Raw genomic sequence first — 26,371 nt, 5'->3', positions numbered from 1 at the left:
CTGTTGTGTATCAGAATTTTAATTATTTGACAACTACTCTTTCAAAAATAGATTTTTTAAAGCAATTTTAAACATTTAAGAGTGTTAAAAATCCAAATATATCCCCAGAAGTGCTTCATTCCTCACCTTATCTTGCATGTTTTTATTTTCTACTCTTGTAAACTGTCTGATTATAATGTGACGTGTTTTGCTGGTACGTCTTATTTTTGCTGTTACTCTTGTACAATCAGAAGTTGAAGTATCTGATAAACACTTTCTTTTTGAAACCAATATTACTGTATAAGACGTACATCCATATATATTCTAAAAAAAAAAAAAAAAGCTTAATTTCCAAGACTCCCTGTTACTATAAGCATGATTTTATTCAGTATAATTACTTTTATTTCCTTCATATCTGCCTCTAATGGGGCCTGTACAGCCAATACTTCTTGAGGAATGAGGAATTTCAAATTGAATTCACCTTTTTTATACCCAGATTTGCTCACAACTGGTGACCTGTCCAGGGTGTCCCCTGCCTTCACCCTAAGTCAGCTGGGATAGACTCCAGCACCCCCGCGACCCTAATGAGGATTAAGCGGTGTATAGATGATGGATGGATGGATTTGCTCACAGGGCTTCTCTGAGCAGTCAGAAATGAATTAAGCCCAACATTCAACCACTAAAACTTCATTTTTTCTGTTCGGGAATGCAAGTAAACAGCTACAATTTGACATCTTAACCCTGTAAAGCCAAGTATATAATATTTAATACACAAGTTTTTGAGACCGCTATGTCATCAGTGTGAGAATTTTTTTCATGAAAAACACATGCAGCGCTCAGATTATCCACCATAGATGGTAATTTATCTTTATTTATTTCTTAATAAATACTCCAGTTTCAAAATAAATGTGAATTTTCTGGCAGTTATTTCAAGGTTCAGGCTTTAGAGGATTAATTAAGGAATAATAATGTGCTTTAGTGGTTTTTTTTCTGTTTTCAGTAAATTTGAAAATTAATGGATAATAATAATTATTATTATATTTTCGCATTAAAAATATTATTCTGGTTAAAGAGCTTCTACATACTGGTGTATTAACCATTACAGAAATGATTAGTAATAATTAGCTAATTACCAATGCTGTTCATTTGGGGCAGCTGTAGCATAAACCTGACATTAGGTGGTGGTCTGATACTAAAAAACGCCTTTTTTAATTTAATTAGTTTATTTTTTTACACTCCCTGTTACTGTCAGCATGACTTTACCCAGTACTCTAACTTTTCCTAAAATATCTGCCTATATTTCAGCCGGTACATCGAGCACTTCTCGTTTATGGCGTTAAATAAATCTGGCCGCTCAGCTCCACCGCAGCTTCCCCTTTAATCCGGCCGGGATGACATCAGCGCTGCCGGGGAGGAGTAGGGGGGCGCCGGGTAACGCCATTTTCACGCACCGCGCAGTCAGCAGCCAGTCATCCAGTCATCCAGCCACACAGAGCGCACCGGGGGGAGCTGTCATCTTCATGGGCCACCGGTCAACGTCTTCCCGCCGCCCCATGAAGCCGCTGTAGCCGCGGTAGTTCGACGCAGCGGTGCCGGCCATGGACGCAGCGGAGAGCGGGCTCCTCTCCAGCGGCTCCGACTAAACTCCGTGTTTTGACAGATCGGCGGCTAAAGCTATGGAGCTAGCTGGGCAGCAGTAGCGGCGCTTGATGCGGTGAAGCTCAGCTCGGCGAAACCTTCCCCCCCACCAGGCGGAGACAGTGTGGAAGTTCTGTGATTTATTTTTTATTTTTATTTATTTTATTTTTTTTTTTACACTTGCCGGGCTCCATTTTAAAATAACATTTACAAAAGGGGAAGAGAGGAACGTCAAAGCCAGGCTACATTGGCAACGGATGTCCCAGAGAACGGTACGAGTGGCTCCGTGTATTTCTTGGAAATTAGCTAATTAACTACTTTCTGAATATGCTTCCTAACGTGTCATTATGTCAGAACGCGGGTGTTTGAATCAGTGATTGTTAAATTATGTCGGGGACGCTTGTTTTGGATAATTAGCTTCTCATACGTGTGGCCGGTGTTTATGTTAATCGCAGGAATTAGACGCCACCAGTGCGTTGACTGTCAATGGGAGCTAGCTGGCAGGTAGCAGAGAGGTTACAGGGAAGTGGTGGCCAACTGGTTCTGCAGGTTAATCCAAACAGAAGCCACATACCTCGGACAAAGTCACGTTATTTATACAGAACATTTAAACCAACAGCTGCTGAGTAAAACTGATTTCCAAAAGAGAAACAGGATTAGAGTGTAAACTTACCTTACAAGTTTAAATGCTAAGGTTAGGACCCTAAAACATTATCTGTATTTACCTTGTTAATTGAAATATTACAATTAAAACCCCCCAAAATTGTATAAAATGCAAATCAACTTAAATAAATATTGAGATTAACACCCTGTCAGATTATTTATTAAGCACATTTGCCTAAGTATTTAACATATTAGGGTTAAAACACAACAAAAACGTATAAAATAAACGTTTTTCTGACTAAATATTGGCGTTAAGTCCCAAAAAAATGGTTTAAATGAAAAATATCTGACTGGTTATTGAGGATAGGATCCTGCAACCTTGTGTACAATACAAAGTGACCTGGCTGACTGCAGTGTTAAGGTTCATATCCAACAAACTTGTTGTCCATGACAAATGAACAAATACATGTTCAATCAAAGCATTTAAACAAATGAATAACTAAAACTACCCACTGTAGTTTAGTATTGTGTTGAATTTTACAGTTCTGTTGTGAATTTATACATAAACTACATCTCAAACCAACACTAGGGCTAAATAATGTGCTTGTGTTGGGATGATTTTGGCTGATATTGAGATATATGTCACAGTTCTTGGACTTCTCTTTCCCTGTGACAAATAGGAAAATGGAGATTTGCAGTGATCCATGCTTAGGCTGAAGGATTATTCAATTTTGAATTAAAATCGCAGTTTGCAATTGGCACAAAAAATGTGCAATTTAGGATATATGAGGTGTTGCAGACTAATGCCATAATTTAGTTTTTTGTTTTTTAAAAGATTGAGATTGTTTAAGCTGCCCATTGATCAGAGTTCTGATCCTACAACATTTTACATAAAACATCCCAACTGACCCAAAGGTTGTGGAGGAGCTGATTTGAAGAAACCTCCTGCAGAACCAGGCTCAGGGAGGGCAGATGTTTACCTCACCTGCTTGGGTTGAAGGTAAAGAGGAGAGAGAACAGGATAGCAGAGACAAACAGACAACAAACAGGACAACGTTTACACTGGACAGGTTGGACGGACCAGTAGCTGCAGAGCATATTAGCTTAGCATATTGGCTAGTTAATCCTCTGAACTCCAAGCAGTTTGTGGATGCTTTGTTATTGATCCTGCCACATTGTTACCCACTGTGGGTTCATTTTTCAAGTCCCTACACCTCAGTGGAAACAGCACAACCATGGCTGGAAGTAAAGAGAGCTCAGAAATGTTGTATGACTCCGTATGACAACCACATGACGCAATTATAATGTCGTAAATCATAATTAAAACAGGCGTTAACAATACAGGAATAAAAATTAGTGACCATAGCTACGATTGACATTTAACTATTTTCATTTTAAATTAGTTTACATACTGGTCTCCTGTCGTCTCTGTTTAAACACAGCCTGCAGTTCAGCCTAAAAGTCTCAGGATTGTTGTCTAATATCTCTGGGTCCTGCTGAGTCACTGACATCTTCACGGTCGCACAGAGCAGTGCAGAATTCTTCTTGTTTTTACAGAATCAGATCAGAGAAAGCAGTTTGTTTTTCAGTAATTTTAATGAACTATCCAGTTGTTAAGGTTCGATTTTGTTCATTTTCCCATTGCAACTATACACTACACACGATCAGGCCAAGGTTTTTTTGTTTTTACAGTTTCTGGCTCTGATAAAAAATTAAGACTGTCAACAAAGGGGTAGAACTATCAAAGTGAAAGAGTACAGGAGAAATCAGGCAACAGATCAATATGAAACAGCGATGCGATAAAATGAACATGACCGGGTCGTGTCCACCTGCAGTCGTCCAAACCCGATTAAAAGACGCCTGTCAGCCGGTGGAAACACACACTTGTTGGCCGCTGCAGCCAGACAAAGTGTGGATGATGACTACAACTTGTCATGTGACAGCCGAGTCCTTTCATTGATATGCAGAGCGGGCTGAGGGCTGTGAAAGCTGCCTGTGTTGGGCTTCAGACGGACAGTGGATCTCAGTGTGGCTCTCACAGCTGGGAAACCAGAGAGAGGTGTCTATGAATATTTGAGACGTAGGACGCATGCAAACGCACAATCTCTGAGTCTGGGCAGCGTGACTGACAACACAAGGCCTCCCGAGGGCTCTGCTTGTACTCTGCTGCACTATTTAATGTTTAATCCACCCAAAGGAGCAGCCATGACAACCTGCAGGGCTCCTCCCCGAGGCTGACGCCCCTCCACTCCCCCAGGGCAGCTTGTTGTTGGCTCACAGATCCCAGAGGGTTTGTGTGGCTTCTTACTGCCAAATGATAACTGTGTGTTGCTGCAGCAGATTGTGTTGTAATGCTGCAGGCTTGTCTCGGGAAGCTTTTGTAGGTAAGGTCATGCTGCAACTAACAAAATTAATCATGGGTTAATCAACTTTTTGATTTAACCCTTGCACAAGTTGTCGGTGGCATCTTCAAATGTCCAGAGCAGCTCAAACTAGTGCTGAATGATTCATCAGAATGGTATCAGTATCACAATATTAAAAATCTGCAAATCCTGGGACCCACAAGTTCTTTTTTAAAGATAAAATATGTCATAAAATACAAGTTTAAATAAGCATTGTGGTGCTACAGAGATAACTCTGCAGAAATCATCATCAAGAATGATTTTTTTCAGTTAAATAGAAACGCTAAATCGATCCTTCCCATGTATTATCTGACAAAATAATTGCAATATGATATTTGTTTTGCATTTCACTCAGTTACCAAAGACTGTCACGATCATGAAATTTAAGTTGAAGATTAAGTGTCAGGCAAATAATTGCTATTTATTGTGCTTTTCTCTTCAGTTTATGCCTCTTATGGTTGTAGATTAGTGGCTGTAGCCCCCTTGAATGCCACCTTTTCGCTGCGAATCTGACAGAACTCGTTCTTGTGATGTAGCTCTCGGTTTTCATTTTGGACAAAACTAAAATGTGCTGCTGTTGTGTTTGGCTTTGCAAAGTCCGTGCAGTTACAGTAGAATCTCATTAGAGCAGCAACGAATAATTAATCAGCTGTCAACTATCAAAGCAATCGCCAACTATTTTGATAATCAATCAGTTTCAGTAACTTTTTAAGAAAAAGAAGTCATAATTCTCTGATTCTAGCTTCTTAAATGTCACTATTTTCTTTCTTTTTTTGCCTTCTCTGTGGCAGTAAGCTGAATATCTTTGGTTTGTGGACAAAACAAGATATTTGTCATCTTGGGCTTTGGGAAACACTGACATTTTATAGACCAAAAATGAAATAATCTTTAGTTGTAGCCCTAATATTAATCAGAATGCACTCGAACACTAGAAGTTAAACGCCTCGAGACGAACAGACGGTGCCATGAAACCACAGCAGGAGACGAGGGCACAAAACAATGTGGAGAAGGGGATTGAAATATGACATTTATGTTAGTTTGATTTGAACAGATTAATTAAAACGATTCTAGCCGCTATGCAAAATGAGTGCAGTCAGGCAGGACAGATAATTGCATCTGGTGATTATATAATAACTGTGACGGGCCTTCAGATTCCTTAATGACAATATTAATTAACTTTAAAGCTCCTGCACTGAAACACCATCACTTGCAAGCTACTGTTTTTGCTCCAAGTTGTGAAAATTAGTGTATTTTTAAACTGTGTTCAAAAGTGATGACCCCATGTTGTGATCGCGTTGACAGCTGTCATAAGCTAAACAGAGAGTCTGGCTCAAGCTGAACAGTATAAAACGCTGTCAGCTATGGTACAGAAGTACAGAAACACTGTCGACTGTGTCAAAACTCTCCTTCAAACCAGCTCTGATAACTGAAAACCTAAAACTGGATCTGTGGAGAGTCTGAAGAAAGTTGTGCATCAAAGTCGGCGTCTGCGTCAGAAAGGAAAGGAGTATATTCTCTGGGTGTCTCTCGGCCTTCAGGGTGCTGCAGTAAGGAGCGCTGCCACTGCTGTCTCTGTGGATCACAGCATCTTAAACCACTTCAGTGATTCAAATGATAAATTTAATCTCTCGCCCAAGGCTCGCTCACGGAAATAAGAAAATGATTTGGTGCTCTTGTCATGGGAGGCCTGACGGGAAGCGAGCCTGCGACTCATTTTGGGAGATGACACATAGTTTAGCTGCAGCAAGTTGATTCACACAACAGTTTAGGCTTTTAGGTGGACTTCAGCTCACCCTGATATCCACCACAAAGAAATCTGTTCATTCTTAATACCTTTCATACTTGTCATTTCCTGTGTTCGGTGCAGCGTCGTCTCGTGACTGCCGGATTTGTAAACCCCAGCAGCGAATGTCCTCACATGACGCATCACTCGCAGTTTCACAGTTGAGTAAGAGTGATGTTTTGCAAGAACAGTGAAATTTAGAGACCGAAGCCTGAAGGAACAGCACAATATGTGCATGAATTAAACAATCCGACCATTTCAGAACAGTTATAATTACGTCTTTATGCTAACAGTGGGTCACAAGTTTAATTTCATGTGAAAAGGGTCATTTGTTTTCATGAATCTACAGAGAAATATCACACGACTCTGCAAGTTTTATGGGCTTTTCTTTAGCGCACAATGCACCTCATTATCATCCTGCTGTAGGTGTGAAAACGCTCAGGCTTGTTTGTGTCTCTTCAAACAAATCACAGTCGTCTCTGACTGGGCTACACATGCAAATAGTCTGTGATGTGCCGCTGCAGACGGAGACGAAAACACCGCACGAGCCATTACAAGACGTCTGTTGACTTTCACAGATAAAAGAGACTAACGTGATTTTATTATCAGCTCCCAACAGGTGAAGCCCGCCTGCACGTTAGCTCTGGAGATATAACTCATTAAAACCACAGACGATCTGCTAGCGGTATGGAGCTCATTAGGAATTTTATCAAACCGAAATCACCGGAGCTCCTGTGAAGTGGAACAAATCAGTGAGTAAGAAGATGCTTAAATTAGCTCGACTGATGATGGTTTTGTCAGATCAACATCAGGCAACAGAGTCCTGTAAGGTGGATTGTAGGGTATCTGAGGTGCATCCAGGCGTTGTTTTGGTCCCGCAACTGTAGTCAAATCCATCTATTATCTATACACCCCTTAATCCTCACTGGAGGCCTGGAGCTTCTCCCAGCCGACTCAGGGTGAAGGCAGGGGACACCCTGGACAGGTCACCAGTCTATCACAGGGCTACACTTAGAGACAGACAACCAAGCACACTCACATTCACACCTACGGACAATTTAGATTCACCAATTAACCTCAACATGTTTTTGGACCTTGTGGGAGGAAGCTGGAGAACCCGGAGAGAACCCACACTACACGGGGAGAACATGGAGACTCTACACAGTGTTCTCACTCCAAATGAATACTAACGCAGAGGTGTTTCTGCTTATTGAAGTGTCCACAAAAGTAAAACTTTAGCAATGACAGCTTAATTTACTCAAGAATAACAGAGCAGACTTGTTGCCTTTACTATACGTGGACTGATCATGTGTTCTGTACGTACACAGTCACCCCCGAAGTCTCATTCTGAGCTTTAAAAAACCCTGCAATGTGTGAATTCGCTGTATTAAGGTAAACAATTGTTGTACGTCAGTGTTTGCGGCTTGTTTTAGCTGCTACCAAGAGGCCAGAAACGCAGTTATTGCAGGTTTAAAGTGTCACTGCAACAAAATTGTGTTTTTTTATTTCATTTTTTCTTTCTTTCTGTTAACTCATTTATTGCTGACGGCTGCTAAACTTATTCAAACTGGGCGGGACGTTCTTGTGGTGTGCTGCTGTCAGTGTGTAGAATGTGCTGCTCTTTGTTTGTCAGCCACGGTTTAGCTGTTAACCACCCGGCCCAGCGCTTTGTGCCGTTAAATCCAGACAAACTGGCAGCACATGCAGTGTTTTCATTGACGGGTAGAACAACTGTTGCATCGCTTAAATCATGCGTGAAGCGCGTCATGTTTAAGTGAAATAATCCGGTAAATGTAACGTACAGAGGCTCTTTCTCTGCCTGTGAACATGGTCCCGCTTTGATAATCTAATGACTGCCCACACATCGCTGACTCAGATCGTTTCTTCGCAGTGCTGCTCTTCCTGCTGCCGGCTTCATCCTCCATGCAAAACAAAAAAAAGCCCAGAGAGAGAACTTACTGTTCCTGTTCTCGGTTCCAAACAGAACCCGCCCCCCCTCATACCTACCCGACCCAGCAGCACATGTGTCCTCGGCGTCCCCCTCACAATCCCCCGGCTCAGCTATTTACATTTCAAAAGTTAACATCAAAAACAGTTTTCCTCTGACTTTCCCCCGTGGTGCTTTGTGCACTGAGACTCATCCGATGCCAGAAATAAAAGATTGTTGGATAAGAATAAGTTAAAAAAAAAAAAAGCCTTGTGCTGTCACTTTCACTTCTGCGTGACACGCCCTGCAGGGATGGTTGTTGTTTGTGGTTTCCAGTGTTTTAACAGCGACCCTGCTGTGTTGTTGGTACTGAACTGTGATTTTCAGCTTCACTCTTTTGCCCTTCAAACGTTTCATTGAGGTGTTTTACTGTACGAACTGCTTTTGTTCTGATATTTGAAGGATGTGTTTGAGCTGTACAGGAACCCCTGCTTGTCATGTTTTAGATGGTGAGGAACCTCCTGCTGAATGGCACTGAAGGAAAACACGTGTAAAACCTGAAATTTACCTAATCAGTAAGGAAGTACCAGCCACAAGAGTCGATTAATCCTAAATATCACATGTTATTAACTTGAATTAAGCTGTTAAATAGCAACTACAACATCATTTTATTCCATTTTCAGTCTTTAATGCCAAATATTATACTTTGTTTTTCATATGTGTTGGGATTTGGAAATTATAGTTGGACCTGTTTGGTGACGATATGATAAACTAACAAAATAATCTTCTGAGTAATTGACAGTCAACATAAGCATCAGTACAAGTCCTATTCTTGATTTGGGCAGCAACTAATGATCATGTTCATTGTGGATTATTTTCTTGAGTAATCGATTTGGCCAAAACAATGTCAGAAAATAGTGAAAAGCGTCGATCAGTTTCCTAAATCCCAAGATAAAAATGCCTTGTTTTGTCCACAATCCAAATATATTCAATTTACTGACGCAGAGAAGGAAAGAAGCCAGAAAATATTAGTGTTTAAGAAGCTGCAATAGGATGATTTGGACTTTTTTTTTTTTCTTTAAAAAATTACTTGACCTGGTTGATTGTTGGGCTGCAGGGTGGAGCGGTGGTTGGCATTGTTGCAGCTTGAAGGTCGCCGGTTCACATCCCGGTGAGCCCGGTGAGTTTGCATGTTCTCTCCGGATTCTCCAGCTTCCTCCCACAGTCCAAAAACATGTTGAGGTTAATTGGTGATTCTAAATTGTCCGTAGGTGTGAATGTGAGTGTGCTTGGTTGTCTGTCTCTAAGTGTAGCCCTGTGATAGACTGGTGACCTGTCCAGGTGAACCTGCCTTCACCCAGAGTCAGCTGGGATAGACTCCAGCCCCCCATGACCCTAATGAGGATTAAGCGGTGTATCGATGATGGATGGGTGGTTAATTGTTGCAGCTATTTTAATTAAATTTTTTAAAAAAGTGGAAAAATAGTGAGAGCTTTCTTTCATAATTTCCCAACACCTACATTCAAATATGTAAATAGCTTGACTGAGCAACAGCCTGAAGATATTTTTATGTGCATTTGAGAAGCTGTAAGTGGTGAATTTTTTCTGAATCTTTTCTCCGTGTTGTAAAAGTCTTGTGGGATGTAGTTAATTATAGGAACAAGCAGCAAACAAACAAACACAGACTCTAACTTTATTAGCATTTTGCCAGCAGTACACGTTGAAAACCTTTTGTTAAAATGTAGTTTGGCGGCACAGTAAAAGCTGGAGGTTAATTCCTCTCGTGCCGCTCAGTCCTGCTCACCTGGAGCTGCTGCTTTTCCTCCTCCTGCGCAGCGTCAGCTTCCTGCTTCCTGCTCAGCTGATTGGCTGCAGGCCGGTTGCCGAGTCACATGGTGCGATTGGGGCTGCAGCCCGTCCTCCGCCTGCCTCGTCCGCTCGCCCGACTTGATGTTTTCTTTTCTGCACGTGAGCCGAGCTGTGAAACCCGAGGCAGCTCTGGACAAGTCTCCACCTGGAGCAGCTTTTATACTGAGCTGGTTCTTGTCTCTGTATCACTGCACCATCAGGGCTCGTGTTGAATCAGTCACACCCACCAGTTTCATTTCTGCATTTTTCACAGACGCATGCTGCGACTTCAGTCGGTGTTTCTGTAATTATTCAGCTGAGGGACGGTGCAGTTTCAGCCTGCAGAGATTTATTAGGCAGCTCGCTACAAGTGCTGCCGAAGCGCTCAGTCATAATCCTCTTAAGAGTGTGTGTGTTTGTGTGCGTGTGTGTGTGCAATGATTACAAAGCAAAGAAAGTCAGGATGGAGTGGCGAGGATTGTCGGGGAGTGTGCAGAGCAACACGCTGAAATAAACCTGCATCCTTCAGCAAATATGTGCATAACAACAGAATCCAGTTTGCCTACCACACCTATGAGTGTTTAATCACAGAGGAGCTGATTATGTGCGATAAAGCTGCAACGATTAATGGATTAGGTGTCAGCTATGAAGTTAATCACCAACTATTTTCATAATTGAGTCATCGGTTTGAGCAATTCTCTGATTCCAGCTTCTTAAATTGCAAAAAACAAATCCGTCAGTAGAAGCTCATCAGAAGTCTGTTTTGATCATCAGTAATCAGGTTTTAAGTATTTTAAGCTATTGAGTGATTCTGATTTGCTTCGTAAACGTGAATATTTTTGGGTTTCTTTTGTCAGTAAACAGAATATTTTTAGGTTGTGAACAAAACTAAACATTTTGTCATGTTGTGCTTTGAGAAACTTTTTTCATAGTTTTATTTACCCAACAGCTTATGGATTAATCACAAGAGTAAAAAAAGATTTGTTAGATGAAGCCCTAATCAATAAAAGGACTAATTGTTCTTTAGATTGTCATTCAATTTGCTAATTTATTTTCTTGAAAATAATTTTCTTTCAAAAAACAGTTCCCACTATAATTCCAGAGAACCTAAAGTAACATAAGCAGCTTGTTTTGTTCATTTTCTGACTTTTTATTGACCAACAGTATAAATAATAATCGATTAACTGTAAAAATAATTGACAGAATATTTGACAAAGAAGGTGTTTATGAATTTGTCATCAAAAATAAAGCTTGTTTTGTTCATTTTATGCCATTTTATTGACCACAAATATCAATAATAATCGAATAATTGTGAACATTATCAACAAATAAATTGGCAAAGAAAATAATTGTTAGTTAGAGCTCTAACTGAGAAAACGCTGACAGCTAACGGTTACTTTAATTGTCATTTGATCTGCTTATCGTTTCCTTAAAAAAAGGAAAACAGCAGAAATAGCAACAGAAAACGGTTCCCGCTATAATTTCCATGAAGCTGTAGCAACATAAATAGCTTGTTTTATCTGTTTTCTAACTTTTTTTTAGAAATTAATCGAGAAAATATTCTGTATGTGCTGCGTTATAGTCACACTGAGAAGAGTTATTATGGGAGGCTGTGATCATAAGTAAGGATATTTAAGATCAGTGTTATCTTACTGTTCTGTATTTTGTAATTGTAGTAGATGATTCCTGCTCAAAATGACAAAATAGCACAGTTATACCAGACTAAAACTGTATTCTGTACTTTCTGTGTCATATTTTAGTCCGTTTTTCATGATACAAAGCCAGATAGATGCGAGTAAAGCTAATAAATGATGATAATAACACTAATCTGACAGCGAGCTCGGCTTTAATCTACAATACTTGAAGTCTTTCGGAGCTTTTCCTTCCTGACAGACCTCATATCTGTCGTCTGTGAACCGCACACAGGCCACAAACCTCGGATCTTGATTGGACCTGTCAGCAGGCGGCAGGTTCCACGTCTGAGGTTTGCTGTGAACTTTTCATCACAGCTGCGCCAAAGTCTCTCTTTTTCCTGAAAGCACCTGAAGCGATGACTCCTCAGTTTTCTGCAGCTCTCCAAATGCTTCACTACATTTAATCTTTGTTTATGCAGCCCTTTCTGCTCCTGCTCCTGCTGCTGCTGCGACGCCGACTTCACCGAGTGTTTCAGAGCCACTGGTTCAGTCAAAGGCACCTTGAGGGTATTTTTTTCCCCCCCATTTTTTATTTATGCTCTCAACCAGAACCACCCAGACTCTCAAACCGAGACGCGTCCACTCAGAAACATGTGGTCTAACCTTTGTGTTTAGGAGCTGGGCATTGATTATAGAGGGAGGCGAATCACTGGTGGGCCCAGAAAAGGCTGTTTGCTGGCTCTGAGAGCAGAAAAGGACTTTGAAACTTGTGAAGGTTGTGCGATTGTCGCAGTAAGTCCGAAGCAGTGATGGAGTTCCCTTTTCCCGATCGTTCTGTCTCGTCTTTTTGTAGTTTTAAAGTACCGAACCCTATTACTGGTATCATCTCATCGCCTCAAGAGTAAATTATTTAGTTTTTTAAAGCACGACAGTCGGAAGATAAGTGGATGTTAATGTCAATAAGTTCAGTCTTTAGATGATAACAAGCTGCTTTTAGTTTCTGGATTTAGAAAATTAATTTCTTTCCTCTTCAATTAGAGCCAGATGTTCGTTAATCAGGAAGACAGATTTAGTCACTCAGAACATTGAAAACAACAGTGCCGAAGTGCTTTCCAATTAAAAAGATTATGATTGGCATTATGAATTAGTCTAACAAACTTAAGTGTTGGGGTTATTTATGGTGGGACGTCACCTGAGGAGTGATTAAAACCAGACAAAAGTATGTATGAAAGCACCACTTTGCCTCTAAAATACACAGTGTCTTTATGAAGGAGACTCACCTAGCGAATGTAGTAGTGGAGCTGAGACCCTACAGTAATATTAATTACAGAATTTAACTTAACTATTCTAAATATTAAGGCTCAGATCCTGCTGCATTATTAGTTATGAAGGTTTATCTGATGAGTTTAGAGCTAAAGTTTTGACTCTACTAAAGTATAAACACAAAAACCCAACAAATCCAAGGATTTCCAGGAGCCCTTATAAGCTAGCTTTGATTTTATTTTAATTTTATATGGTTTGTTTAGTTTTATTTTCTAATAGTTTATGCATTATGCTATTATTTTTGATTAGTGCTGCCCACTTAATGTCACACTGCTTTGTGGAGTATCCCGTTTGTAATCATCAAATACAAGTCCCAAATCATTTCCTATACAACCTATAGTAAAACAGCCCGTTTATTGTCATAGAATAATGTCATAATCCCGGTTTTTATCGCAATTTCCTGAAGTTGATTCCAGGAATAAGTTTTGCCCGTTTAAAGTCGCGGTCGACTGATCGGGCCGAGCGTCGGTCATGCGTGGCAGATTATCACACCCCGGTCAGCCGTGGAAGGCAATGTGTTTGTTTGTCAGTGACCTGCTCACCTGAGATCTGATCACCGAGTTATTCACACTGTCTGACATTAATTAGGACACATTAAAAAGAATCACATTGTTGCAGAGCATGTTGTCACTCAGTTGTCGCTCAGCTAGTTAATCATGATAAGTTCATCCTCTGTTTACCCTCTGATTAAAGGACAGAGCTTCTATTGATGGGGTGACTTTTTGTACCGACAAAGGGGAAATTTCACTGAAGCAAAACCATAAAGCTGAATAATTGAAAACTTTATTTCCCAAATACATGCTAAATACGTCCGATATAGGCCATGTAGATCGTGCTGGTCCAGTACATCAGCTAGTGTTCACACCCAAACTCGCCGCCATCTTGAAGCCCGCTTATTGGAATATCCCGGATGTAGTCATAATTCCATCCTGGACCGAGGGTTTGACAATAAACGGGCAGCACTGTGTGTTTAATTTGCAACCGTGGAGAGGAACAACTCCCTTGTTACAGAGAGAGACCTCCAGCAGAACCAGGTTCAGGGAGGGTGGATGTCTGCCCCACCTAGTCGGGGTCTGGGTGGGGAGGGTAAAGGGGAGGGAGAACAGGATAACAGAGACAAACCCAGACAAGAGAACATAAACACTGACCCGACTGGCGGGACAAGTACACCGAAATCAGACCAACATCCAGAACTCCATGTTTTGGTTTTGGTCTTAATTCTGTTTGTTTGTTATAATAAACTGTAAAGTGGAGTAACGTGTTGTTGTTGTTGTTCACGTGCAGGATGCGTGAGGACATGTCCACCATGGTGTGCGTGAAGCAGGAGGAGGATCCTGGAGAGAAGCTGTCTCAGGATGAGATCATCTCCAGGACCAAGCAGGTGATCCAGGGGCTGGAGGCCCTGAAGCAGGAGCACCACTCCATCCTGGAGGGCCTGCTGGGGACGCTGCGGTGCCTGAAGCAGGACGAGGAGGGCGTCCTAGTGGAGGAGAAGTCGCACATGATCCGCAAGTCCCTGGAGATGCTGGAGCTCGGGCTGAGCGAGGCGCAGGTGGGTGTGCAGAGCTTCAGACATGTTCTCTTATGCACTGGAGATCCAGCAGGTCTGCTCCAATCTTCTTTGACACATTTTTCTGAATAATATTTGATCTGGTTTTCTTAAATAATTGCAACAAAGAAGGTAAAGTATTATTTAAAACAAACAAAAAAAATATTAGGATTGCACATTTGAAAGAGGAATGAAAACAAACTGAAGTTTTTAAACATTTAAGCCTTTTCTACACTGTACACTCAGCATTAAAAAAGAGGTTTTGTTTTTTACCTGGTGTTTTGCAGATTTTTCTTGTTCTGGTAAATTGCAGATAATATCTAGTGAAATCAAAAAAATAAAAATAATAGTTTACATGTTGATTATTTCAAAAACAAACCAAAACTGTACATTATGTCCAGATGACTGTAAAATTACACTGTGTACTGTATCTAAATGAGTAAAAAATATCATTATTTTGCAGATATTTTCCATTATTTTCTCAGTTTTTACAGTTTGTGAAGGTCACAGCATCCCTGAGGTTTTTTTTTTCTGGCATCCTTGCAGCCAGACAAAATCTGGTGCAGAATAATTTTGGTAAATTTTTAAACAAGACACAGAATTAATTGCTTTAAATTAAAATATCCCAGTTCTAAGCCTACTTTTGGTTATTTATCCCTGATGCACTCGTGTTGCATGTAAGAGCATCTAAATAAAGCTTAAATATCAGATCTTTTTTTTTCCTGTTTTTACAGTTCCTGGCTCTGATAAATGGCGGAAAAACCGGCGGGCAGGTTTTGGAGTTCAGTGTCATATTTCTCTCTGTTAATTAAAGACCTTGTAAATTCACAGAACAGTTCATTCTAATGTATTCATGTCCCATTTATAGTAATCTGCATAATCTGTGTAGCTATTCAACGAACATATGTGCAGGTACATGCAAAGTCTGGCTCGTTTAACCCCCGCTGGTCGTTCAAATTAACCACAGATGCGAGACGTCTGTGGCGCATAAGAGCTACCGAACAATTTATTCATTCACCCCACGCTGACTTGGAGGACAGCAGGTGAACAAGCTGCTTTTACCTGGATGACAGACTAAAAGATGCTGCTTTAAAAAAACAAATAACAAAAATGCTGCTCGTGTGGACTGACCTCTGCTTGACTGCAGCTTGTCTCGCTGTTGTAATACACATAATAACAGAGCAAGAAAACAAAACATTTACAGAACTTCCAATGTGAAGTAGCTCAGTTCACAAACCACAATGCCTTTCAGAGAGACGCGATTCTCTCTGCTTTTGAGTTTGAATCTCCCTCGGTACGTGCAGCGTTCTAAGATCACAGCTTTTAACGAGGCGCAGTTAATGTCGTGCCCTAAACAAAGACAATAGGAGGTTCTGCAGCCCGTAAAAATGCAGATCTGCAGGCAAAGTTTGAAAACTAACAACTGCTGGTGTCGTCGTTCGCTTGGCAAACACTGAGTCAGTGATGAGTCACCGTCGATGCTTTCATCTCCCAGCGGACTCTCTATTAAATATACAATTCACTGCACGTACACTATGCAGGCTTTAATTTCTACCTCCGGCTTTTTTTGCTTGCTTGTGTCATTTTCTGTCATTTTGCGGCTCAAACACCCGAACGTTTCTACGCTGTCGACCTTTTGTCCCGTGACATCAGCGTACACAGGTTTAGTAGTTGTAGTACTTGCACTTGTGAGCTGCAGATAATCTTGAAAATCGCAGGAATTGAAAGGTTTTGGTATCAATAAATACATAAATAAAATAAAGGCTGCAGGGAGGACAAACTGAAGTTAGTGGAAAAAGTGTTAAGAGTGATTTCTAAGCAGAAAAAAAGGACTGAAGGAGTGGAGAAAGCAAAAAAAAAATGTGCAAAAACCTCAACCCTAAGTCACAGAGATGCTTATTTTGCACGTAATAAAGGACTTGTTGGTAATTTGTCGTGGAATTTGTAAAGGAATTAGGATCACAGACAACCGCAGCAATTATTGTAAATGACTAGAGATCTCCAGGTACACTGTAAAAAATATGCATTTTAAAACAATTTCTTACTTCAGTCTTTAGTTTGCAGTTTATTTTGACTTTACTAATTTGTAAATAATCAGAAATCTGTATTTTTTTGCAAATAGCAATGTCTTCTTTTACAACATGTGACCATAAAATTACGCTTTTGTCAGTTTTTAAATGTTGTATAGTGTAGTCTCGTCCAAATCGTGAATATGGTTGCAGTTTGTGTTCAAGCTCAGGGAGTTGCTGTCTGATTAAAACCCCGCCCTCTCTGCCCAGGTGATGATGGCGCTGTCGAGCCACCTGAGCTCGGTGGAGTCGGAGAAGCAGAAGCTCCGGGCTCAGGTCCGCCGGCTGGGCCAGGAGAACCAGTGGCTGAGGGACGAGCTGGCCGGGACCCAGCAGAAGCTGCAGAAGAGCGAGCAGAGCGTCGCCCAGCTGGAGGAGGAGAAGAAGCACCTGGAGTTCATGAACCAGCTGAAGAAGTACGACGAGGACCTGTCGCCCTCTGTGAGTTATCCTGCAGAACACACGGTCGAATCCTCGCGTACAGGAAGTCATCAACACCGCATGACTTGACCTTTCTAACGATGCTGGTTTCTTATCTGTGTGTCAGCAAGAACAAATAGATCAGAATTGACATCAGGTTTAATCATAGTTACAACCTGCACCCGTGACTCTGGTTTGAATTACTCATGAGCCCGTCGCATACATCCATTAATATCTAGTTACATCAATATGTAATATAGCTGCGTGTGATGTTTGTTTTTTCTTTCAGTGAAGCGTGCAAATGTCAAAAATTCATTCATTAACCTCATGAAATAACACTTAAGCATTCAGGGAGAGGCTGCTTCACTTAAACGATTAATTTTCTGTAAGTTCAACTGCATTTTGAGATCGTTTGTGTCTGAGCCAGCACCAACATTATACCCACCACGTTTCCAAGACACTCCTTTAAGTTTTACATTCTGATGCAGCTTCTCTCCCACTGATTCCTGCAAGTTCAGGCTTTTTACTGATTTTTTTTTTTTTTCCAACTCCGAACACCTTATCAGCAGCAGAGACGAGCGAAAGCTATCAATACAGACGATCCCCAAGTATTTTAAGCACTTTAAAATATGCATGACTGGACCCAGACTGCAGAGCGACCGCATCAGCAGATAAGTTGGCGATGTTCAGATTCAGTTACTTCCTTTTATAATCTCTCCTCCTCTTTCTTCTCTCTCAGGAGGAGAAAGATTCTGACTCCAGCAAAGAGAATTTAGACGATCTGTTCCCAGATGACCAGGATGACCAGGCTCCAGGCAGTAAGTGTTCCACCGTCTTTATCTTCCATCTGCTCGCTCTGAGGGATTCTCGCACACTTTCAACCCTGGATCCAAATATGAAGTATAGTTCCTGACCTTGGGATGCAGCAGATGTAACTGATCTCAAATCGCCGGGGTCCTCCTGCTCGAGGATCTCTGATTTGATTGAAACGTTTTTTTATTTAAAGTAGTATCTGTCCATTTTTTTAGACTGAAATATCTACACTTTCCAAGATAGTGTTTTTTGAAAATCGCCCGGCGACCCACTTTCAGCACATTTTATTGCAGAATGAAATTTTACGCTGTTTGAACGACAAAATCTCAAGAACATTTAGAGATAAACGCCTGAAACTTTCACTGGTATTTCTCATCAGTTATGAAAGTTAACTGAAAATGACTTTCTTTTCATTTTTGTGACCAAGTGATTCATATTAGAAGGTATTTTATATGTTTTATTTTATATTATTGTAACATGCAGCTACATGCGGGTCAGAAAACATCCCTAGTTGACGTCTGCATCATTCATGTTTTTGTTAACATGAGCTCAAAGATGATCATGACGGCTTCATTTTTTCATATTTTAACTCCCCATAATCCGAGACTAATTGACCTACTTGTCAAATATTGATCGATTCTGAATCAATGACATGATGAGAAATACCAGTGAAAATTTCTGGTTTTTATCTTGAATAGTTCCTAAGATATTGTCGTTCAAACAGCCTTCAAATTTTAATGTGAGGAAAGAAAACGTGCTCAAAGTCGGTTGACTGTGAATTCAAAAGAAAAAAAATTCTTAAAATATTTGATGCATCGAGCCAAAATTTCGCAGCGATCTTTACAAACATCCATATTTTATGCTCTACAACGTTCAGGCAAATCAGAGGTGGTTGAGCAGAAATTGTTAAACTAAAGATTTCAGATGGAATAACCCAAAAGTTTCTGCATCTATAAAAAACAGAATTTTATGAGTACAATTAAAAATATTCAATAAACTGCAGACTCCTCAGTGTTGAGACTTTAAAGACTGTGACATGTTGTTTTTTTCGGCAGCAGTAATTTAGAAAACTGTCGCTGCTGAAATACTGAAACCTGCTTTCGGAACAATCTCTGCAGCAGCACCACTCCTGTAATACTCCACAGTCTAGTCAGTGCTTGTCCCCAGAGTCCCAATGCATCATGTGATGGATGGTGGCGAGTTCCTCCTGCGACTCACCGCTCCTCTGAACTTTCCTTAAGTCTCACAATATAAATCTTGATTTCTTCATTTATTTCACTAGTTACACACTCTCTGTCTCGCCACGTCGCTCTCTCGCGCTCCAATTTTTCTCCCACTCCCCGTGTCCATCCCTGCCCCCGGTGTTTGATGGTTCGGCCTCTCAATAGCTCAGGAGTCCAGACAGTAAAGCTGTGTTGGCTGTAAAGGCCCATTAGTCAGGACCTAGTTCGGCCTGGACAGAGGCCAAATGGGGAGAAAACCCTCCCCACCACTGTGGTGTTAAACACTTTCAGTTTTTCTTCTCCAGTCTTTTTTTTTTCTTTTGTGGCTGTCGGGTGAAATAATGCGGTGCAAAAGATCACAGTAGTGTTTTGCTGTGAGCTGACTTTCAACACAAGTCTGATCTGCAGGCAGTCACAGTAACTCATGGACATGTACAGGAAACTTTGAGTTGTGTAAAGTGATTAAAGGAAGCCTTAGTTCGAGCATTCATCCAAAAATATAACTGAGAGAGTTTTTCCTCGTAGTTTACAAAAAACCTGCAGCATCAGACGGCAGCAGGATCCACATGAGCGTCTTCAAAGCAAGAAAGTTGCATGCATTGGTAACTTCATTAACTGCTTGTGTTTATAAATAATCACCAGCATTGACACGGGATTCGTCCGGATCAGGAACAGTCACACACAGAATCAGTTTAGTTTGTTGCTTCTGGTTGTTCAGGACTATTTCCTCTGAGTTTATTAAATACCTGCAGCATCAGATGGCAGCAGGATCCAAATGAGCGTCTTCCAAGCAAGAGAGCTGCATGCATTTGTAACGGTTACTTCATTAATTACATAAATTATCCCCAACACAGACATGGGATTAGTCCGGGTCAGGATCCAGCAGCATCCGGCGTCACACACAGAGTCACGGTTTAGTTTGTTGCTTCTGGTTGTTTCAGACTATTTCCTCTGAGTTTATTAAATACCGGCAGCATCAGACGACAGCAGGATCCATACGAGCGCTTCTGAAGCCGAAGAACTGAACAGCAATAACTTCATTTATTAGTTCTAAATTTAAATTATCCCCGACATGGAGACGGGATGGATCAGGGTCTAACCGCATGGTTCAGTGTTCCTTTGTTGTTTTTAAAGTAATTGTTAGAATATCATCACACGTGGACAGAATCAGCTGTTTTTTGACATCTAATTCAAAACATATTATAACTGGAACTGCAACTACATGAACAATTGTTTTACTGTTGTTATTGTCCAGATTTAACAATTAATCATTTGTTTTCTAAAAAGCGGAGCTGCAAGAGCTAATCGCCAACCATTACTTTTTATTAAAATGAAAGAAGAAAAATCTAAATTCTCTGATTCCACCTTCTTAAATGTGAATATTTTCTGGTTTCTTACAAGTACAAGTGATAGATTAGTCAGGAAAATAATCAACAGATAGATTTAGAATGAAAACAATGGTGAATAACGTGTCAGAAAATGCCTGTCATAGTTTCCTGCAACTTAAATTGCTGCACTCGGTTTGCTTGATTTGTCTGATCAACAACCTAAAAATGTTTAGTTTATGATTACAGAGGACCAAAGACTAATTTTCTGTCAGTTAGAAAGTGTTGTCTGAAAAGAAACGTCCAGAAACACACTCTACTCGAGTGACAAACAAACGTCCGATCCCAACAAAAACAACTTGTTTTTTAGCACCTCTTTAGCACCACGGTGACCCCCATTTGGCTCCTGGCGCCAGTTTGTCAGCCAGTTTAAAGTGCCGACAACACGGACAGCAAACTGGTTCACACTCAGGCTGCGATCCACCGTCTGAGGCAGATGTTTACGCTCAAACCCTTCGTCTTTTGTTTAATTTAACCCACCGGCTGGAAATGTAGCTGCACAACGCGTTTGGTAGACGTGGTAAATATTTACACTTATTTCAGCCTTTTCAGATGGATTAAACATGTGTTGAATTACATTTAAACACTTTAGTTTCTAAGAATACAGCTTGATAATAAATACTCCCATCAAACGTGTATTCATCCGCTGATAAAACTGAACCTGTGCATGTGTTTTTAGGTTTTTATTTTAAGTAAGAAGAGACGGAAAGATCAAGAAACAGCGACGTCAGCTGCATGTTGTTGTGTACCGTCTGAGCAAACTCGATTTTATGTTGTTTTTTAAGTTAAGCGGCTCGTCCTCTCTGTGTCTCCGACCGTCCACACATGTTTCTGTGTGGACAAGGAATGTGTCTGGTGTCAACTCACCCACACTTACAGAATTTTGTGGGCGTAATTTTAGGTTACGGTCCAGATTTCTCCGTGTTTTTGGCCCAAATTGCGATTGCAGGGCAGGTTGTGGAGCAGAGGAAACGAAGAGGGTGTTTTTGGGATACTGTGTCCAAAAAAAAAAAAAAAAAAGATGTTTTTTCATGTTTTAGGTGGAAAAAGCAGCCTCATTATTTAGTAGTTTTTTTTTTAGCCTTTTCCCTGGCAGTGTGGTGGCAGAGTGTGTTCTGTGCTGCTAAATGAATTATGGCTGAGAGAGGGGAGTTGGGTGGGGAATAAGGCGAACGCATCGACTTTCCACGGCACAAATCACAATGAAAGAGGTGTCGCTTTAGAGGTCAATACTGCTTAACGATTCAAAAAAAAAAAAAAAATAGTGACAGTTCTCGTCTGCGTTATTAAGATGGTAATGTCAGTGTAAAGGGTAAATACATCAAATGTGTCCTGAAGCTGCAGAAAATTCTAATACGGGAGATTTATTATGAATAAATTGTGTTTATTTTGTCGACAGCAAAGGGCAGGTTCATTATCAGGCATCTTTGACTAGTAAACAGTTTTCAACTCAAGTAATTATACATTTTATGTGTTTGTTGCCTTAATATGTCCAAGATTGGCAGATTAATTCAGCCCCTTTCAGACGAACTTTCCATTAGTCTGATGGCGTCGGAATGTGGCAGCTTCACGTCTGAGTGAGCTGCTGTTGTTGGAACGAGTCGTATTTCTTTATCGCTGTCAGTAAGTCTGAACCACGTGCATCACAGCAGCTCGACACGAGCAAACGACGTAGAGCAGAAGACACAAAACGCCTCTCTCAATCATGTTTAAATGTCAACGCTGCTGGAAACTGCAGCGTCCATGAAGATAAAGAAGATATAAGAAGATAAAACTTAATTAATCCCAGAGGAACAGAAAAAAAACAAAAATACACAACACAATAAAAGCAGTGCCTCAAAAGTGGAAACTTGGTAAGATAAAAGTTCGATGCACTGCTGAAATAAGATAGGTAGCTTAAAAAAAGGCGGTAAAAAGTGAAGCTGGTAATTCTACTGAAATCACACATGATTAAAAATGAGGTGGAAATAGAATATTGGACAATTTTGGTTTGTTGCTTCCGGCTGTTCAGGAGTGTTTCCTCTGAGTTTATTAAATGTCTGCAGCATCGTACAGCAGCAGGATCCTCATGAGAGTCTCGCAGCATTAACGACAACCAGCATAACAACATTACCGTAATCTCCGGAGTATAAGCAGCTACTTTTTTCACACTGCGGCTTAAACAATGATGCGGCTAATTTATGGATTTTCATGAATTTGCCTCGAGACCAAAGTGACGTTGAGAGACACTGAGGAAGTGTGTGATGAAGTGATTCTGAGGCTGTTCAATTCCTGAAGACACTACAGAAGACGACTTTAGTGGTTTTCAGGAGGAAGATGAAGATGGCGATCAATGACTTTTCCTGGTAGGCTGCTGGAGTTTTTATTTTCTTAACCAGCCGTGTTACAGGCACTGTTTGGAAAAAAAATCATTTACGTATTTGTGTGTGTTACCGGTGTGTGTTTAATTAAAAGTTTAAAAAAATCTTTCTGTGTAAGCTTATAGACAAGTTAGTGGGTGTGGCTTATATTCAGGTGTGCTCAGTAGTCTGGGAATTACGGTATTTGCTTATTTTTATAAATGATCCCTCCATGGAGTCAGGATGGAGCTCACAGTTTATCAGCTGCAGGTTTAGTAAATCAGAAATGAACTCAACTTTTAGCTATTTGGACGATTTAATAAGCTGCTTCTAGTTTAGTCTTTTAATTAGACACGACTAGATGCACCGTCCTCGAATGCATCGCTTCACTAGAACAATGAAGCTGCAGCATTACGTAAAATTGGGAGTGACTTTTTGTTTGCTTTAGTGGCTTTTCAGATAAACACAGTACAAGAAAATGGGACGGAGAGCTTGTAGTAATGCAGTGATTACGCACCGTGATACACAAACATGCGACGCCCACACATTCCCTCATACGCCTACATCAGAGCTGACGGTAAACAGTCAGGTAGCCACATTTGTTGGTAGTTTACACAGGTTTAAAGGACTCAAAATGAGGGTAGAAGATAGCTTAGAGAAGAACATCTCTGCATCACATGAAGGTTAAAAAATAAACATGAGCAGCTTCACTGCAGTGCCGTGTGTGTTCTGAAAGAGAAAGCAGACTAGAACGGAGAGCAGATATTCCAAAAGAGAGAGATGCTGTGTGTTTATGGAGAGGCATCATTGAAGGCTTCAGTGGCATTAATCCCGTCTCGGCGTGGAACCGAGCTGCCTCGGGCTCCGTGGTGGATACGGGGGCTGACGCTCCACCAGATTAGATGCCTTTACTCCCCGAGCTCATTCACACTGCCTCAAAAGCTTTTTGGGGTTTTAGTAAATTACTGTCAGCGGGGAAGGAGATAATGGCGACGACAGCTCTACCTTTATTTGAACTGGCCCGAGGCTGACTTACAGTGATTTTATTTTTTTCTTTCCCTGTGCAAATATTTACATTTCAGTCGTTTAGCCTGACAAAAAAACACGAGCTTCTCGACCTGCAGCGTGTTGTGGCGTTTTAATATAACGGTCGGGAGTTTGAGTGGAGTCGAGCGGAGGCAGGTCGAGCTCCAGAAACGCTGCATCAAACACTTCCATAACGCTTACGTCTTCATACACATCAAGTGATGTGCAAAACTCTCTGGGTTTCAGGAGACTTTTCACACAAACATGAAGAGAACAATAAAATAAATGTCTTCTTTACTTTATGTTTAGTGTGCCGTGTGCACAACCTTGATTTGAAAGTTGCTAGCAGCAGTGCTAACTCTGTCTTTTGTGTATTTGGAATAAAAACTAGCTGCTGGGTGCCCCTGTGGCTCACCTAGTTGAGCGGGCGACCCATGAACAGGGGCAGAATCAGCTGTTTTTTGACATCGAATTGAAAAATTCTAATTCAGAAGACGTTATAACTGGAACTGCAACTACTTTAACAATCATTTTACTGTTATTATTATTGTGAAGATTTAAAAATTAATCATTTGGTCTGTAAAAAAATAGAGCTAAAGAAGAAAATGAAAATTCTATGATTTCAGCTTCTTAAATTTGAATGTTTTCTACTTCTTTCTTCATCTATGACAGTAAACTGAATCTGTTGAATCTGTGGAGATGCTTTTTTTTGTATTTATAAACTTAACAACTAATAATTAATCAAGAAAATGATCAACAGATTGATTTAAAATGAAAGAAATGGTGAATAAAGTGTCAGAAAATGCCTGTCATAGTTTCCTGCAACTTAAATTGCTGCACTTAGTTTGCTTGATTTATTTCATCAACAACCGACAAAAAAGAAAGAAAAATGTTTGGTTTATGATCACAGAAGACAAAAGAGTTGAAGATTAAATTTGTCAGTCAGAGTGTTGTCCACCTTTAAACAGGGGCTGTAGTTCCCTGATGCAGCGGCTCTAAATAAAGGCAAAAGCCCCCAAAAAACAAACAAAACAAAAAACTAGCTGCTGGGCTTCTTTTGACTTCTCGCTGTTAGAAGCTGTTTCCTGGAAACACCCACTAGCTGTTAGTGTTGTGTTGCTGTGCGTTAAGGTAGAGGCGGGCTGCTGCTGGTTTCGCCAGCGGTTCTGAACACCTGGTACCACTTGGACGCTTCTCTGCGGTGGATGTTATTACTGCAGTGGGCGGCTCCCACTCCAAACCCCACTGGCTCTCCTTCAGAGTAAATATAGAGCCGGCTGCCTTTAATAAGAAACCCAATCAGGTGGTTTCCTGACCCCTCGCTTACATTCATGCATTCTCAGACACTCGCGCACAGAAACAGACGATTGGACGGTCAGCAGAGGCGTTCCAGCTACATCCTCTTGTTAAACGCAGCGAGCCGGAGCCGCGACATTAGCGGTGCATCGTAGTAGAATGAGGACATTGTTTATGTGTGAATAATCCTGTTTGTGGGGCAACATGGTCACAGTCAGAGAGTGTTTGTTTGCTCTTCTGTCAGGTTTGACCCATTTCTGTGAACTCAGACGACCATCGGCTCCAAAGGATTCTGTAGATTTAGGTGAAAAGCTGCGACATAACCGAATCATTTCATAGAGAAACTAGCCAGCAGGAAGATGCACAATTTATAGAAAATAAAACCCCGCATGAAAAAGCTGTTTACTGAAAGTTTAAACTAATAGAGAAAAAAAATATATTGATTTTCCAGCACGAAATATTTCAGTCATTTCACTCTATTATCCAGAGTGAGTTGCTCAGTGAGCTTGTAAAGATTTTGTGACCCGTTGTGTTAATGAATTGCACACATTTACTGCAGTTTCACTTGAACCACCTATAAACTATGAGGATGTGAAGCTTTGGTTGGTTTTATACGCTGCTAAAATGATGCTGCTTTGGGTTTAAGCATGTTAAATATGTCTAATTGTGGCCATTTGTGAACCTTGTGACAGGACTTATCATGCTTTTCTGGCATCTGAACAAAAAATGAATCAAGAAAAACTGAATCGCCGCTCTGAATCCCAAACAGTTTCTGGCTGTTATTTGCTCCTGTCACATTTTTCCTTATTGTGGGCTCATTTTTTTTACTGCAATATAAAGTCCTGTGACGGTTTTATGCTGCAAACAGTAAAAAAACAACACACAAGTTGAATTTCTTTTCTTTCTTTTTTTTTTTTAAAGTAAAAAACCTGGAATCAACATTTTTTTTTGAAGTGTCGGCTGGTGTTACCAACACTGGGTTAAACATTCACTGTTTGTGAAATCATACATTCACCGTGCTGAATGTATCCTGCAACAACTTGCTCATCTGTTTACCACTTCTGGGCCACACTGCATTTATTGTATTGATCCAGCAGGTTGCATTTGGCTCATA

General features: G+C 40.7%; 1 protein-coding gene across 6 annotated transcripts in view; it reads left to right on the top strand.

Moving 5' to 3' along the window:
* The first annotated feature begins 1,441 nt into the window (after positions 1-1,441).
* The window catches only part of klc1a (kinesin light chain 1a), a 72,429-nt gene continuing 47,499 nt past the window's right edge, over positions 1,442-26,371 (top strand). For all 6 annotated transcript variants that reach the window (XM_008278220.1, XM_008278219.1, XM_008278222.1 and 3 more), the window contains exons 1-4: positions 1,442-1,889; positions 14,422-14,689; positions 16,966-17,196; positions 17,915-17,993. In XM_008278220.1, the coding sequence (XP_008276442.1) occupies positions 14,423-14,689; positions 16,966-17,196; positions 17,915-17,993 (577 nt within the window). In that variant the 5' untranslated portion in view covers positions 1,442-1,889; position 14,422. The remainder of the gene's footprint in view (positions 1,890-14,421; positions 14,690-16,965; positions 17,197-17,914; positions 17,994-26,371) is intronic.

The sequence above is a fragment of the Stegastes partitus genome, unplaced genomic scaffold, assembly GCF_000690725.1.
Source record: "Stegastes partitus isolate 25-593 unplaced genomic scaffold, Stegastes_partitus-1.0.2 Scaffold119, whole genome shotgun sequence".
Taxonomy (NCBI): domain Eukaryota; kingdom Metazoa; phylum Chordata; class Actinopteri; family Pomacentridae; genus Stegastes; species Stegastes partitus.
Note: the sequence above shows the minus strand (reverse complement) of the source record. Positions and strands in the feature narration are given on the sequence as shown.